Source organism: Notolabrus celidotus, chromosome 4 (assembly GCF_009762535.1).
Source record: "Notolabrus celidotus isolate fNotCel1 chromosome 4, fNotCel1.pri, whole genome shotgun sequence".
NCBI lineage: Eukaryota > Metazoa > Chordata > Actinopteri > Labriformes > Labridae > Notolabrus > Notolabrus celidotus.
The window spans coordinates 38,616,427-38,630,325 of NC_048275.1; the positions used below are offsets into that span (position 1 = coordinate 38,616,427).

The following is a 13,899-nucleotide window of genomic DNA, read 5'->3' on the forward strand; positions in this document are numbered from 1 at the left end:
ACACACTGCTCTCTGACACAGTGTCATCCCTGCCTCTACCACCAGATGGAGCCACGTTCATTATATTCTCTTGATGAAGCGTTCCTCCTTGTTGACTCCAGAGCTCGTCTGGAACCATTTAGAGTTCAGTTCAACATGAAGACATGAGAAAACTTTCACTTTGATGTTTGGCAGAATAAAGAAAGTACTCACCAGGTCAATTCAGATCCACTTCCTGCTTCACCTGTAGAAGAACCACAGAGAGAGACTGGGGTGGAAAAACTGTAGATAAAGTGATGGACCAACAAACAAGTCTTTGTCTTGTTCATAAAATACCTTTAGGAACAGATCAGAGCCGACCGAGTACAGAGTCCTCTCTCTGCTGACTGACACAGGGAAGCTGTATCTGCTGGTTACCTCCAGTTTGTGGTTTCATAAACTACGTACTCTCTTCACAGTTCCCCCGAGTTCACGTGTCAGCAGCAGCAGAGCGCTGACCTCATTTCAACACACATCCTGTTTACCAGATCCTCCAGTACTCACACCACGTGAGATAAAACACACTTAACATTAGAATAAGGTTTACTCTTAAGGGGCCTTTTAATCTGACCCTGTAGGTCCCTGTTTCTGATTGGTAGAGTACCGGCAGTGATTTATTTCACCCACTGTCCAAACAATCAATCAATCAATGGTTGAACTTCTGATTAAAAAGCACCTTTAGCAACACAACAAATATGATTAAACATCAAACATGATCATTCATCCTTTTCAGTAATTATCCATCACAACACTCAGCAGCTGCCCCTCCTTCATCAGTTCATCATCATCACTCTGAGAATGCCGTCACGCTCTCACCACTGAACAAAGTCTAGAACTGTTAACATGAAATCAGCCTGACCTACAACCAGAAAGCAGAGTCCAGCTCAAAGCACACAGACAACAGGAACCTGTAGAGACTTCGTGTCAGGACATGTGAGACCGCTCAGAGTGACACCCAGAGACAGGTTTTAGATTTCAAATATCACTTTACTGAATATACAAAGACATAGAGGTAATAATCTTCAGGGCTCTGAGGGCAGACCTGGGACAAAGTGGGAGAGACCTTTTCCTTATTCTACACTGCTCACTGAAATCTTCATTTACATATCCCATTCTGCTTCAAACATTTCTTCATTTGGCTATAATCCACTTCCTCTTTTGTAACACGGCAGCACATACGGCTGACGTCTGTTTGTGTTAGCATTAACCGTTCACATCAAAGTGCAAATGTAACTGGCTGATTAGCGCTCATGCCCCACAGCTGGGTGGGAACCAATCACCTGCGGTTACCTGGTTGTTTGCGGGGATAAATTTGAGTGACGGAGCTCCCTTCAGTCTCTGCAGAGCTCCGGGTTGAGAGCAGGTACGAGTCGCGTTTTAAGTGTGTTCAATGATCGTACATGTGAGTAACTTTCACTTTTATTCCAGGATGTGTTCCTTTCACGTTGGCAGATCTTGGTGAGCAGGCAACCATACAGTACGCAGTGCGAGCGCGGGGTAGTGCCGTGATAGGGACGGCCGAGGTAAACCTCAACTGGTTTTTGTTTATCTTAATGTGCCGTTTTTGTTGTTTTGTGTAAATGGTTAACGCTCATGTATTTTGTTACAGATTGCCACTTTTGCCTTGTCTTTTTGTCTCTTTTTGCCTTTCTATTTAGCTTGTCTTTGTTCTTTTAGTCTTGATTTAAAGACTCTGCTCAGTAACAGTGTGATTTAAAGACTCTACTCAGTAACAGTGTGATTTAAAGACTCTGCTCAGTAACAGTGTGATTTATAGACTCTACTCAGTAACAGTGTGATTTAAAGACTCTGCTCAGTAACAGTGTGATTTAAAGACTCTGTTCAGTAACAGTGTGATTTAAAGACTCTACTCAGTAACAGTGTGATTTAAAGACTCTGTTCAGTAACAGTGTGATTTAAAGACTCTACTTAGTAACAGTGTGATTTAAAGACTGCTCAGTAACAGTGTGATTTAAAGACTCTACTCAGTAACAGTGTGATTTAAAGACTCTACTTAGTAACAGTGTGATTTAAAGACTCTACTCAGTAACAGTGTGATTTAAAGACTGCTCAGTAACAGTGTGATTTAAAGACTCTACTCAGTAACAGTGTGATTTAAAGACTCTACTCAGTAACAGTGTGATTTAAAGACTCTACTCAGTAACAGTGTGAGTTAAAGACTCTACTCAGTAACAGTGTGATTTAAAGACTCTGCTCAGTAACAGTGTGATTTAAAGACTCTACTCAGTAACAGTGTGATTTAAAGACTCTACTCAGTAACAGTGTGATTTAAAGACTCTGTTCAGTAACAGTGTGATTTAAAGACTCTACTCAGTAACAGTGTTGAAGTATCTATGTCCAGGCTGTGTAAGCAGCCGTGGCTGTAGCTACAGTTCATTGTGTCAGGCCTTTTCATGTTTCTTTGCATTTTCTAATTTATTAACTAGATGTGTGTTATTGTAGTGATTGTGCCGTGTTTATAGGCCTGATTCAGATAACCTGGCTGCAGTTAGCGGTGTCTTTCTAAAACTGATTTCTAGGATAAGTTGTATGTCTGTTCATGGTTAAATTAATAACGATTATTGTATTTTTAAAACAAACTATTTTTCTGCCAATTAAATAAAGATTGTGTATATATTTTTCTAAACCATGCCTTTGTATTCATTTGTGGACTAACCTGTGTATTGTTAAAGGGGAAACCCTCTGTTTAAGGGACGGTAACTAAAAATAAGTATATTGTTAATGTTACGGGTGTGAGGGTGAACCCAAAAGCAGCACACTGGAGCCCGGAGGAAACAGCAGGTAACAAGTCTTTGCAGGTCTTTACTAACCCGGTCACACAATGTCTGTTGAGATGCTGGTTTCGCTGTGTGGAGGATCAGGCTGGAAACAGACGAGGAGCAGGCAAATCTCTTGGTCGGGGACAGAAGGCTGAGGTAGTTACCAGGGCAGAAACGAGGAAGGAAGGTCGGGGACAGGCAGGGTCGAAACCGGGAGATCAGTCCGAGGAAAAGTGCTGGAGAGTCTTGCATTTGCAGTGAGAACAATCTGGCACTGAGTGGGCTGAGACCGGGACTTAAATACTGGCAGCAGGTAATGAGAAACAGGTGATTTGTGTTGGCTTAATGAGGAGAGTGTGGTTCAGGTAAACGAAGGGGAGTGGAAATGTAGTGGGCTGAGAGGCTGAGCAGGTGTGGCAGGTGATAACTGTGACAGTTAAAACTCTTTGGGTGAAAGTTCCAAGGTGCCATTGTTGGTATTTTATCTTCTAAACCCAGAAATCCCTTTCCAGCCCTAGCTTGGTTACACAAAGGAAGAGCAGACACACAGTCTGGAGTTACTTTGATGAACTTTCAGGTTGAAACATTATGGTTGGTTGTTTCTGTGTCTGTTTACTTACTTTTGTTAGTTCCTTTGTGGAGTTCCTCTATTCAGTTCAGCGTGCACTCCTGCAGTGAGAGAGGAGCCAGCCCAGCATTTCCTGAGTTCATACAAAGTGTTGTCATCGTTAACATCAGTGGCTCACATCAAACTGTGGGGGTTTCCTGGGGCCCGTTTCACTAAGCAGGTTAAGTGAATATCCCAGTAGCAGAGTGATATGTGACAGACAGCAACGTAGATCGGACCCCGATTCTCTCTGTGTTACCCTCTGTCACTGCAGGGCAGAGCCACACATCATACAGCTGCAGCGGGGATTTTCATCGGTTACCACGGCTCTACCTTCCTCAAAGTGTTAAAACTCTGTTACCACGGCTCTACCTGCTTCAAAGTGTTAAACTCTGTTACCACGGCTCTACCTGCTTCAAAGTGTTAAACTCTGTTACCACGGCTCTACCTACTTCAAAGTGTGTTAACACTCTATTACCACGGCTCTACCTGCTTCAAAGTGTTAAAACTCTGTTACCACGGCTCTACCTGCTTCAAAGTGTTAAAACTCTGTTACCACAACTCTACCTGCTTCAAAGTGTTAAACTCTGTTACCACGGCTCTACCTGCTTCAAAGTGTGTTAACACTCTGTTACCACGGCTCTACCTGCTTCAAAGTGTTAAACTCTGTTACCACGGCTCTACCTACTTCAAAGTGTGTTAACACTCTATTACCACGGCTCTACCTGCTTCAAAGTGTTAAACTCTGTTACCACGGCTCTACCTACTTCAAAGTGTGTTAACACTCTATTACCACGGCTCTACCTGCTTCAAAGTGTTAAAACTCTGTTACCACGACTCTACCTGCTTCAAAGTGTTAAACTCTGTTACCACGGCTCTACCTACTTCAAAGTGTGTTAACACTCTGTTACCACGGCTCTACCTGCTTCAAAGTGTGTTAACACTCTGTTACCACGACTCTACCTGCTTCAAAGTGTGTTAACACTCTGTTACCACGGCTCTACCTGCTTCAAAGTGTGTTAACACTCTATTACCACGGCTCTACCTGCTTCAAAGTGTGTTAACACTCTGTTACCACGACTCTACCTGCTTCAAAGTGTTAACACTCTGTTACCACGACTCTACCTGCTTCAAAGTGTTAAAACTCTGTTACCACGACTCTACCTGCTTCAAAGTGTTAAAACTCTGTTACCCCGGCTCTACCTGCTTCAAAGTGTGTTAAAACTCTGTTACCACGGCTCTACCTACTTCAAAGTGTGTTAACACTCTGTTACCACGACTCTACCTGCTTCAAAGTGTTAACACTCTGTTACCACGACTCTACCTGCTTCAAAGTGTTAAAACTCTGTTACCACGACTCTACCTGCTTCAAAGTGTTAAAACTCTGTTACCACGACTCTACCTGCTTCAAAGTGTTAAAACTCTGTTACCCCGGCTCTACCTGCTTCAAAGTGTTAAAACTCTGTTACCACGGCTCTACCTGCTTCAAAGTGTGTTAACACTCTGTTACCACGGCTCTACCTGCTTCAAAGTGTGTTAACACTCTGTTACCACGGCTCTACCTGCTTCAAAGTGTTAACACTCTGTTACCACGACTCTACCTGCTTCAAAGTGTTAAAACTCTGTTACCACGACTCTACCTGCTTCAAAGTGTTAAAACTCTGTTACCACGACTCTACCTGCTTCAAAGTGTTAACACCCTGTTACCACGGCTCTACCTGCTTCAAAGTGTGTTAACACTCTGTTACCACGGCTCTACCTGCTTCAAAGTGTTAAAACTCTGTTACCACGACTCTACCTACTTCAAAGTGTTAACACTCTGTTACCACGACTCTACCTGCTTCAAAGTGTTAACACTCTGTTACCACGGCTCTACCTGCTTCAAAGTGTTAACACTCTGTTACCACGGCTCTACCTGCTTCAAAGTGTGTTAAAACTCTGTTACCACGGCTCTACCTGCTTCAAAGTGTTAAAACTCTGTTACCACGGCTCTACCTGCTTCAAAGTGTTAAACTCTGTTACCACGACTCTACCTGCTTCAAAGTGTTAACACTCTGTTACCCCGGCTCTACCTGCTTCAAAGTGTTAACACTCTGTTACCACGGCTCTACCTGCTTCAAAGTGTTAAAACTCTGTTACCACGACTCTACCTGCTTCAAAGTGTGTTAACACTCTGTTACCACGACTCTACCTGCTTCAAAGTGTTAAAACTCTGTTACCACGACTCTACCTGCTTCAAAGTGTTAAAACTCTGTTACCACGACTCTACCTGCTTCAAAGTGTTAACACTCTGTTACCACGACTCTACCTGCTTCAAAGTGTGTTAACACTCTGTTACCACGACTCTACCTGCTTCAAAGTGTTAACACTCTGTTACCACGGCTCTACCTGCTTCAAAGTGTTAAAACTCTGTTACCACGACTCTACCTGCTTCAAAGTGTGTTAACACTCTGTTACCACGGCTCTACCTTCTTCAAAGTGTGTTAACACTCTGTTACCACGGCTCTACCTGCTTCAAAGTGTTAACACTCTGTTACCACGACTCTACCTGCTTCAAAGTGTGTTAACACTGTTACCACGACTCTACCTGCTTCAAAGTGTTAACACTCTGTTACCACGGCTCTACCTGCTTCAAAGTGTTAAAACTCTGTTACCACGACTCTACCTGCTTCAAAGTGTTAACACTCTGTTACCACGACTCTACCTGCTTCAAAGTGTTAACACTCTGTTACCACGACTCTACCTGCTTCAAAGTGTTAACACTCTGTTACCACGACTCTACCTGCTTCAAAGTGTTAAACTCTGTTACCACGACTCTACCTGCTTCAAAGTGTTAACACTCTGTTACCACGACTCTACCTGCTTCAAAGTGTTAACACTCTGTTACCACGGCTCTACCTGCTTCAAAGTGTTAAACTCTGTTACCACGACTCTACCTGCTTCAAAGTGTTAACACTCTGTTACCACGACTCTACCTGCTTCAAAGTGTGTTAACACTCTGTTACCACGACTCTACCTGCTTCAAAGTGTTAACACTCTGTTACCACGACTCTACCTGCTTCAAAGTGTTAAAACTCTGTTACCACGGCTCTACCTGCTTCAAAGTGTTAAAACTCTGTTACCACGACTCTACCTGCTTCAAAGTGTTAAACTCTGTTACCACGACTCTACCTGCTTCAAAGTGTGTTAACACTCTGTTACCACGACTCTACCTTCTTCAAAGTGTTAACACTCTGTTACCACGGCTCTACCTGCTTCAAAGTGTTAACACTCTGTTACCACGGCTCTACCTGCTTCAAAGTGTGTTAACACTCTGTTACCACGACTCTACCTGCTTCAAAGTGTTAACACTCTGTTACCACGGCTCTACCTGCTTCAAAGTGTTAACACTCTGTTACCACGACTCTACCTGCTTCAAAGTGTTAAAACTCTGTTACCACGACTCTACCTGCTTCAAAGTGTGTTAACACTCTGTTACCACGACTCTACCTGCTTCAAAGTGTTAAACTCTGTTACCACGGCTCTACCTGCTTCAAAGTGTTAACACTCTGTTACCACGGCTCTACCTGCTTCAAAGTGTTAACACTCTGTTACCACGGCTCTACCTGCTTCAAAGTGTGTTAACACTCTGTTACCACGACTCTACCTGCTTCAAAGTGTTAACACTCTGTTACCACGGCTCTACCTGCTTCAAAGTGTTAACACTCTGTTACCACGACTCTACCTGCTTCAAAGTGTGTTAACACTCTATTACCACGGCTCTACCTGCTTCAAAGTGTTAACACTCTGTTACCACGACTCTACCTGCTTCAAAGTGTGTTAACACTCTGTTACCACGACTCTACCTGCTTCAAAGTGTTAACACTCTGTTACCACGACTCTACCTGCTTCAAAGTGTTAAAACTCTGTTACCACGGCTCTACCTGCTTCAAAGTGTGTTAACACTCTGTTACCACGACTCTACCTGCTTCAAAGTGTTAACACTCTGTTACCACGACTCTACCTGCTTCAAAGTGTTAACACTCTGTTACCACGACTCTACCTGCTTCAAAGTGTTAACACTCTGTTACCACGGCTCTACCTGCTTCAAAGTGTTAACACTCTGTTACCACGGCTCTACCTGCTTCAAAGTGTTAAAACTCTGTTACCCCGACTCTACCTGCTTCAAAGTGTTAACACTCTGTTACCACGGCTCTACCTGCTTCAAAGTGTTAACACTCTGTTACCACGGCTCTACCTGCTTCAAAGTGTTAAAACTCTGTTACCACGACTCTACCTGCTTCAAAGTGTGTTAACACTCTGTTACCACGACTCTACCTGCTTCAAAGTGTTAAAACTCTGTTACCACGACTCTACCTGCTTCAAAGTGTTAAAACTCTGTTACCACGACTCTACCTGCTTCAAAGTGTTAACACTCTGTTACCACGACTCTACCTGCTTCAAAGTGTGTTAACACTCTGTTACCACGACTCTACCTGCTTCAAAGTGTTAAAACTCTGTTACCACGACTCTACCTGCTTCAAAGTGTGTTAACACTCTGTTACCACGGCTCTACCTGCTTCAAAGTGTGTTAACACTCTGTTACCACGGCTCTACCTGCTTCAAAGTGTGTTAACACTCTGTTACCACGACTCTACCTGCTTCAAAGTGTTAACACTCTGTTACCACGACTCTACCTGCTTCAAAGTGTGTTAACACTCTGTTACCACGACTCTACCTGCTTCAAAGTGTTAACACTCTGTTACCACGGCTCTACCTGCTTCAAAGTGTTAAACTCTGTTACCACGACTCTACCTGCTTCAAAGTGTTAACACTCTGTTACCACGACTCTACGTGCTTCAAAGTGTTAACACTCTGTTACCACGACTCTACCTGCTTCAAAGTGTTAAAACTCTGTTACCACGACTCTACCTGCTTCAAAGTGTTAAACTCTGTTACCACGACTCTACCTGCTTCAAAGTGTTAACACTCTGTTACCACGGCTCTACCTGCTTCAAAGTGTTAAACTCTGTTACCACGACTCTACCTGCTTCAAAGTGTTAACACTCTGTTACCACGACTCTACCTGCTTCAAAGTGTGTTAACACTCTGTTACCACGACTCTACCTGCTTCAAAGTGTTAACACTCTGTTACCACGACTCTACCTGCTTCAAAGTGTTAATAAACTCTGTTACCACGGCTCTACCTGCTTCAAAGTGTTAAACTCTGTTACCACGACTCTACTGCTTCAAAGTGTGTTAACACTCTGTTACCACGACTCTACCTTCTTCAAAGTGTTTAACACTCTGTTACCACGGCTCTACCTGCTTCAAAGTGTTAACACTCTGTTACCACGGCTCTACCTGCTTCAAAGTGTGTTTAACACTCTGTTACCACGACTCTACCTGCTTCAAAGTGTTAACACTCTGTTCCCACGACTCTACCTGCTTCAAAGTGTTAAACTCTGTTACCACGACTCTACCTGCTTCAAAGTGGTGTTAACACTCTGTTACCACGACTCTACCTGCTTCAAGTGTTAACACTCTGTTACCACGACTCTACCTGCTTTCAAAGTGTTAACACTCTGTTACCACGACTCTACCTGCTTCAAAGTGTTAAAACTCTGTTACCACGGCTCTACCCTGCTTCAAAGTGTTAAACCTCTGTTACCACGACTCTACCTGCTTCAAAGTGTTAACACTCTGTTACCATCGGCTCTACCTGCTTCAAAGTGTGTTAACACTCTGTTACCTACGACTCTACCTGCTTCAAAGTGTTAACACTCTGTTACCACGGCTCTACCTGCTTCAAAGTGTTAACACTCTGTTACCACGGCTCTACCTGCTTCAAAGTGTTATAACTCTGTTACCACGGCTCTACCTGCTTCAAAGTGTTATAACTCTGTTACCACGACTCTACCTGCTTCAAAGTGTTAACACTCTGTTACCACGACTCTACCTGCTTCAAAGTGTTAAAACTCTGTTACCACGACTCTACCTGCTTCAAAGTGTGTTAACACTCTGTTACCACGGCTCTACCTGCTTCAAAGTGTGTTAACACTCTGTTACCACGGCTCTACCTGCTTCAAAGTGTTAACACTCTGTTACCACGGCTCTACCTGCTTCAAAGTGTGTTAACACTCTGTTACCACGGCTCTACCTGCTTCAAAGTGTGTTAACACTCTGTTACCACGACTCTACCTGCTTCAAAGTGTTAACACTCTGTTACCACGGCTCTACCTGCTTCAAAGTGTTAACACTCTGTTACCACGGCTCTACCTGCTTCAAAGTGTTAACACTCTGTTACCACGGCTCTACCTGCTTCAAAGTGTTAAAACTCTGTTACCACGACTCTACCTGCTTCAAAGTGTGTTAACACTCTGTTACCACGACTCTACCTGCTTCAAAGTGTTAAAACTCTGTTACCACGACTCTACCTGCTTCAAAGTGTTAAAACTCTGTTACCACGACTCTACCTGCTTCAAGTGTTAACACTCTGTTACCACGACTCTACCTGCTTCAAAGTGTGTTAACACTCTGTTACCACGACTCTACCTGCTTCAAAGTGTTAAAACTCTGTTACCACGACTCTACCTGCTTCAAAGTGTGTTAACACTCTGTTACCACGGCTCTACCTGCTTCAAAGTGTGTTAACACTCTGTTACCACGGCTCTACCTGCTTCAAAGTGTTAACACTCTGTTACCACGACTCTACCTGCTTCAAAGTGTTAAAACTCTGTTACCACGACTCTACCTGCTTCAAAGTGTGTTAACACTCTGTTACCACGGCTCTACCTGCTTCAAAGTGTGTTAACACTCTGTTACCACGGCTCTACCTGCTTCAAAGTGTGTTAACACTCTGTTACCACGACTCTACCTGCTTCAAAGTGTTAACACTCTGTTACCACGACTCTACCTGCTTCAAAGTGTGTTAACACTCTGTTACCACGACTCTACCTGCTTCAAAGTGTTAACACTCTGTTACCACGGCTCTACCTGCTTCAAAGTGTTAAAACTCTGTTACCACGACTCTACCTGCTTCAAAGTGTTAAACTCTGTTACCACGACTCTACCTGCTTCAAAGTGTTAACACTCTGTTACCACGACTCTACCTGCTTCAAAGTGTTAAAACTCTGTTACCACGACTCTACCTGCTTCAAAGTGTTAACACTCTGTTACCACGGCTCTACCTGCTTCAAAGTGTTAAACTCTGTTACCACGACTCTACCTGCTTCAAAGTGTTAACACTCTGTTACCACGACTCTACCTGCTTCAAAGTGTGTTAACACTCTGTTACCACGACTCTACCTGCTTCAAAGTGTTAACACTCTGTTACCACGACTCTACCTGCTTCAAAGTGTTAAAACTCTGTTACCACGGCTCTACCTGCTTCAAAGTGTTAAACTCTGTTACCACGACTCTACCTGCTTCAAAGTGTGTTAACACTCTGTTACCACGACTCTACCTTCTTCAAAGTGTTAACACTCTGTTACCACGGCTCTACCTGCTTCAAAGTGTTAACACTCTGTTACCACGGCTCTACCTGCTTCAAAGTGTGTTAACACTCTGTTACCACGACTCTACCTGCTTCAAAGTGTTAACACTCTGTTACCACGGCTCTACCTTCTTCAAAGTGTTAACACTCTGTTACCACGGCTCTACCTGCTTCAAAGTGTTAAAACTCTGTTACCACGACTCTACCTGCTTCAAAGTGTGTTAACACTCTGTTACCACGACTCTACCTGCTTCAAAGTGTTAACACTCTGTTACCACGACTCTACCTGCTTCAAAGTGTTAAAACTCTGTTACCACGGCTCTACCTGCTTCAAAGTGTTAAACTCTGTTACCACGACTCTACCTGCTTCAAAGTGTGTTAACACTCTGTTACCACGACTCTACCTGCTTCAAAGTGTTAACACTCTGTTACCACGGCTCTACCTGCTTCAAAGTGTGTTAACACTCTGTTACCACGGCTCTACCTGCTTCAAAGTGTTAACACTCTGTTACCACGGCTCTACCTGCTTCAAAGTGTTATAACTCTGTTACCACGGCTCTACCTGCTTCAAAGTGTTATAACTCTGTTACCACGGCTCTACCTGCTTCAAAGTGTTAACACTCTGTTACCACGACTCTACCTGCTTCAAAGTGTTAACACTCTGTTACCACGGCTCTACCTGCTTCAAAGTGTTAACACTCTGTTACCACGGCTCTACCTGCTTCAAAGTGTTAACACTCTGTTACCACGACTCTACCTGCTTCAAAGTGTTAAAACTCTGTTACCCCGGCTCTACCTGCTTCAAAGTGTGTTAAAACTCTGTTACCATGACTCTACCTGCTTCAAAGTGTGTTAACACTCTGTTACCACGGCTCTACCTGCTTCAAAGTGTTATAACTCTTTTACCACGACTCTACCTGCTTCAAAGTGTTAACTCTTTTACCACGGCTCTACCTGCTTCAAAGTGTTATAACTCTTTTACCACGACTCTACCTGCTTCAAAGTGCTTCACTGTGTGTGTGTATATATATATATATATATATATATATATATATATATATACACATATATATATATATATATATATATATATATATATATACACATATATATATATATATATGTGTATATATATATATATATATATATATATATATATATATATATATATATATATATATATATATATATATTTTGAAAAAATTCCGGTGAAAGTTGCGATTATTTTTTTTGGTTTTTTCCCTCAATAACATCTTAGGGGCAAGTAAATACGCTAAATTACAGTAGTTTTTAGAAAGCATTCTTGATGTGGTCACTGACTGTATTTTGATTCTCTTGATTCACAGAAAAAATGCCATGAAAGGACTGTATTGCACATTTACGATGGTCCCTGAATGCACCTCGCAGCGACTGATGCACAGTCAGTTCACGCACTCTGAAGTGAATCTGCATCTTTGATGACAAGGAGTTGATCAAAACTTACTGAATGTGTCTGATGTTTCACCAAACTGGATTAAATCAAGCTGTAGATGAAGAGCTTTTTACGGTAACCACGGCAACAACGTCAAACATCAAATAGTAAACAGACGTCCCCCGGTTGTGTCTTTGTGACAAACACACACCGGGGGGTAAAAATCCTCAATGAAGATGAGACAGATGCATGGAGGTGAGGAGAGCTGGTTCATAAAACACACCTGCTGCAGTAGAGACCAAGCTAACACTGAGCCCCTCAATCTGTAAATAACAACGTTGTCATGGTCACTTGTCCTGCCTGCTGTCCCCTCTTATCACCTGTCCTCTGTGCGTGTTTTGTTGTTGAAAAGTGCCGATCAAGTGAGGACTTACATTTATGTTCCAAGGAAGTCAAATTGATGACAAAACCGATGACGTACAGGGGCTGAGGTTAAGGTAATTGGTGAAAGTTGCGGTGATTGTAAAAAAATTGCAGGGCCGCGAAAAAATCGTGCTGATTGGTTGAATTTGCATTTGATAGTTGCGATCGCGAAATCGCAACTTCCTGGAGGGACTGATATACATATATATATATATATATATATATATACTTATGTATGTATGTATGTATGTTTATCAAACATCTTCAAGCTTCTTCAAAAGCCTTTTCATTTCACTTTCTTCTTTGGGCTTGCTCAGCCCTTTCTCTTTTTACTTTTCTCTCACGTTATCTTCTGTCTTTTCCTTTCCTTTTATCTATATTTTATTTGTCAATTTCCCTGGGCCCAGGAAGATACGGGCCCTGTTTTCATTAATCTTGCATGGTTATTTAGCACACTGTCCGTTACTAGTTTTTTGCTATTCTACACACTTATTATTTCACTCTCCTTATCAATACAACCTCTTTTTATTCCTTTCTTTATCCCAAATTTAGATGAAGTATCTCTTCAAACATCAACACATAACAGCACATCCACACAAGTACTTTGTACAGTGCATCCAACCAGTTGAACACAACAGCCCCAACACATGAACCAGTGCCACAAAAGTGAGAAAACACGAACCTGATGTCAATGTGGTGCAGGAAGAGATGTGCTGAAGCTGCAGTGTCTCCCGAGGCTGCAGCTGATCCTATTTTGTGACGCAAATTTGTCATGTCTTGACCGCCCGTGATGTGCAGATGTAGAAGGAATCTTCGTGACACTGGCTTGCTTGTAGAGTAATAAGTTTATTACAAAAAACAACACCAGTATTGAACAAGCACCGCGGATGCTGGTAGGACGACTTGGCCAGATAGAGTCTTCTTCCACGTAGAGCCTTTATATACACACATGTACTTCTCTTAACATCTGGTTCACATTAATACTGGACCCCAGCTCTGAAGACATAAGGGGTGCAAACTGTCACTGTAATTTGAAGAACAGGAAAGGTGTCTCTAAACTTCCTGGAACCACTCTAAGCAGCAAAGACTTTACCTTATATGGTTTCATGTGAGATACTTCACTCTAACCTCAGATCAGAACTGAATCAGATCACTCATCTTCTGCTTGCCACTTCCTGTCTGTGAG

General features: G+C 42.6%; 1 protein-coding gene across 1 annotated transcript in view; it reads right to left on the minus strand.

The window, feature by feature from the left end:
* LOC117811873 (NLR family CARD domain-containing protein 3-like) overlaps positions 1-118 on the minus strand; it is a 197,907-nt gene extending 197,789 nt beyond the window's left edge. Inside the window, 1 exon segment of the mRNA XM_034682361.1 lies at positions 40-118. Within this exon segment, the coding sequence (XP_034538252.1) occupies positions 40-118 (79 nt within the window).
* Positions 119-13,899: the final 13,781 nt, after the last annotated feature.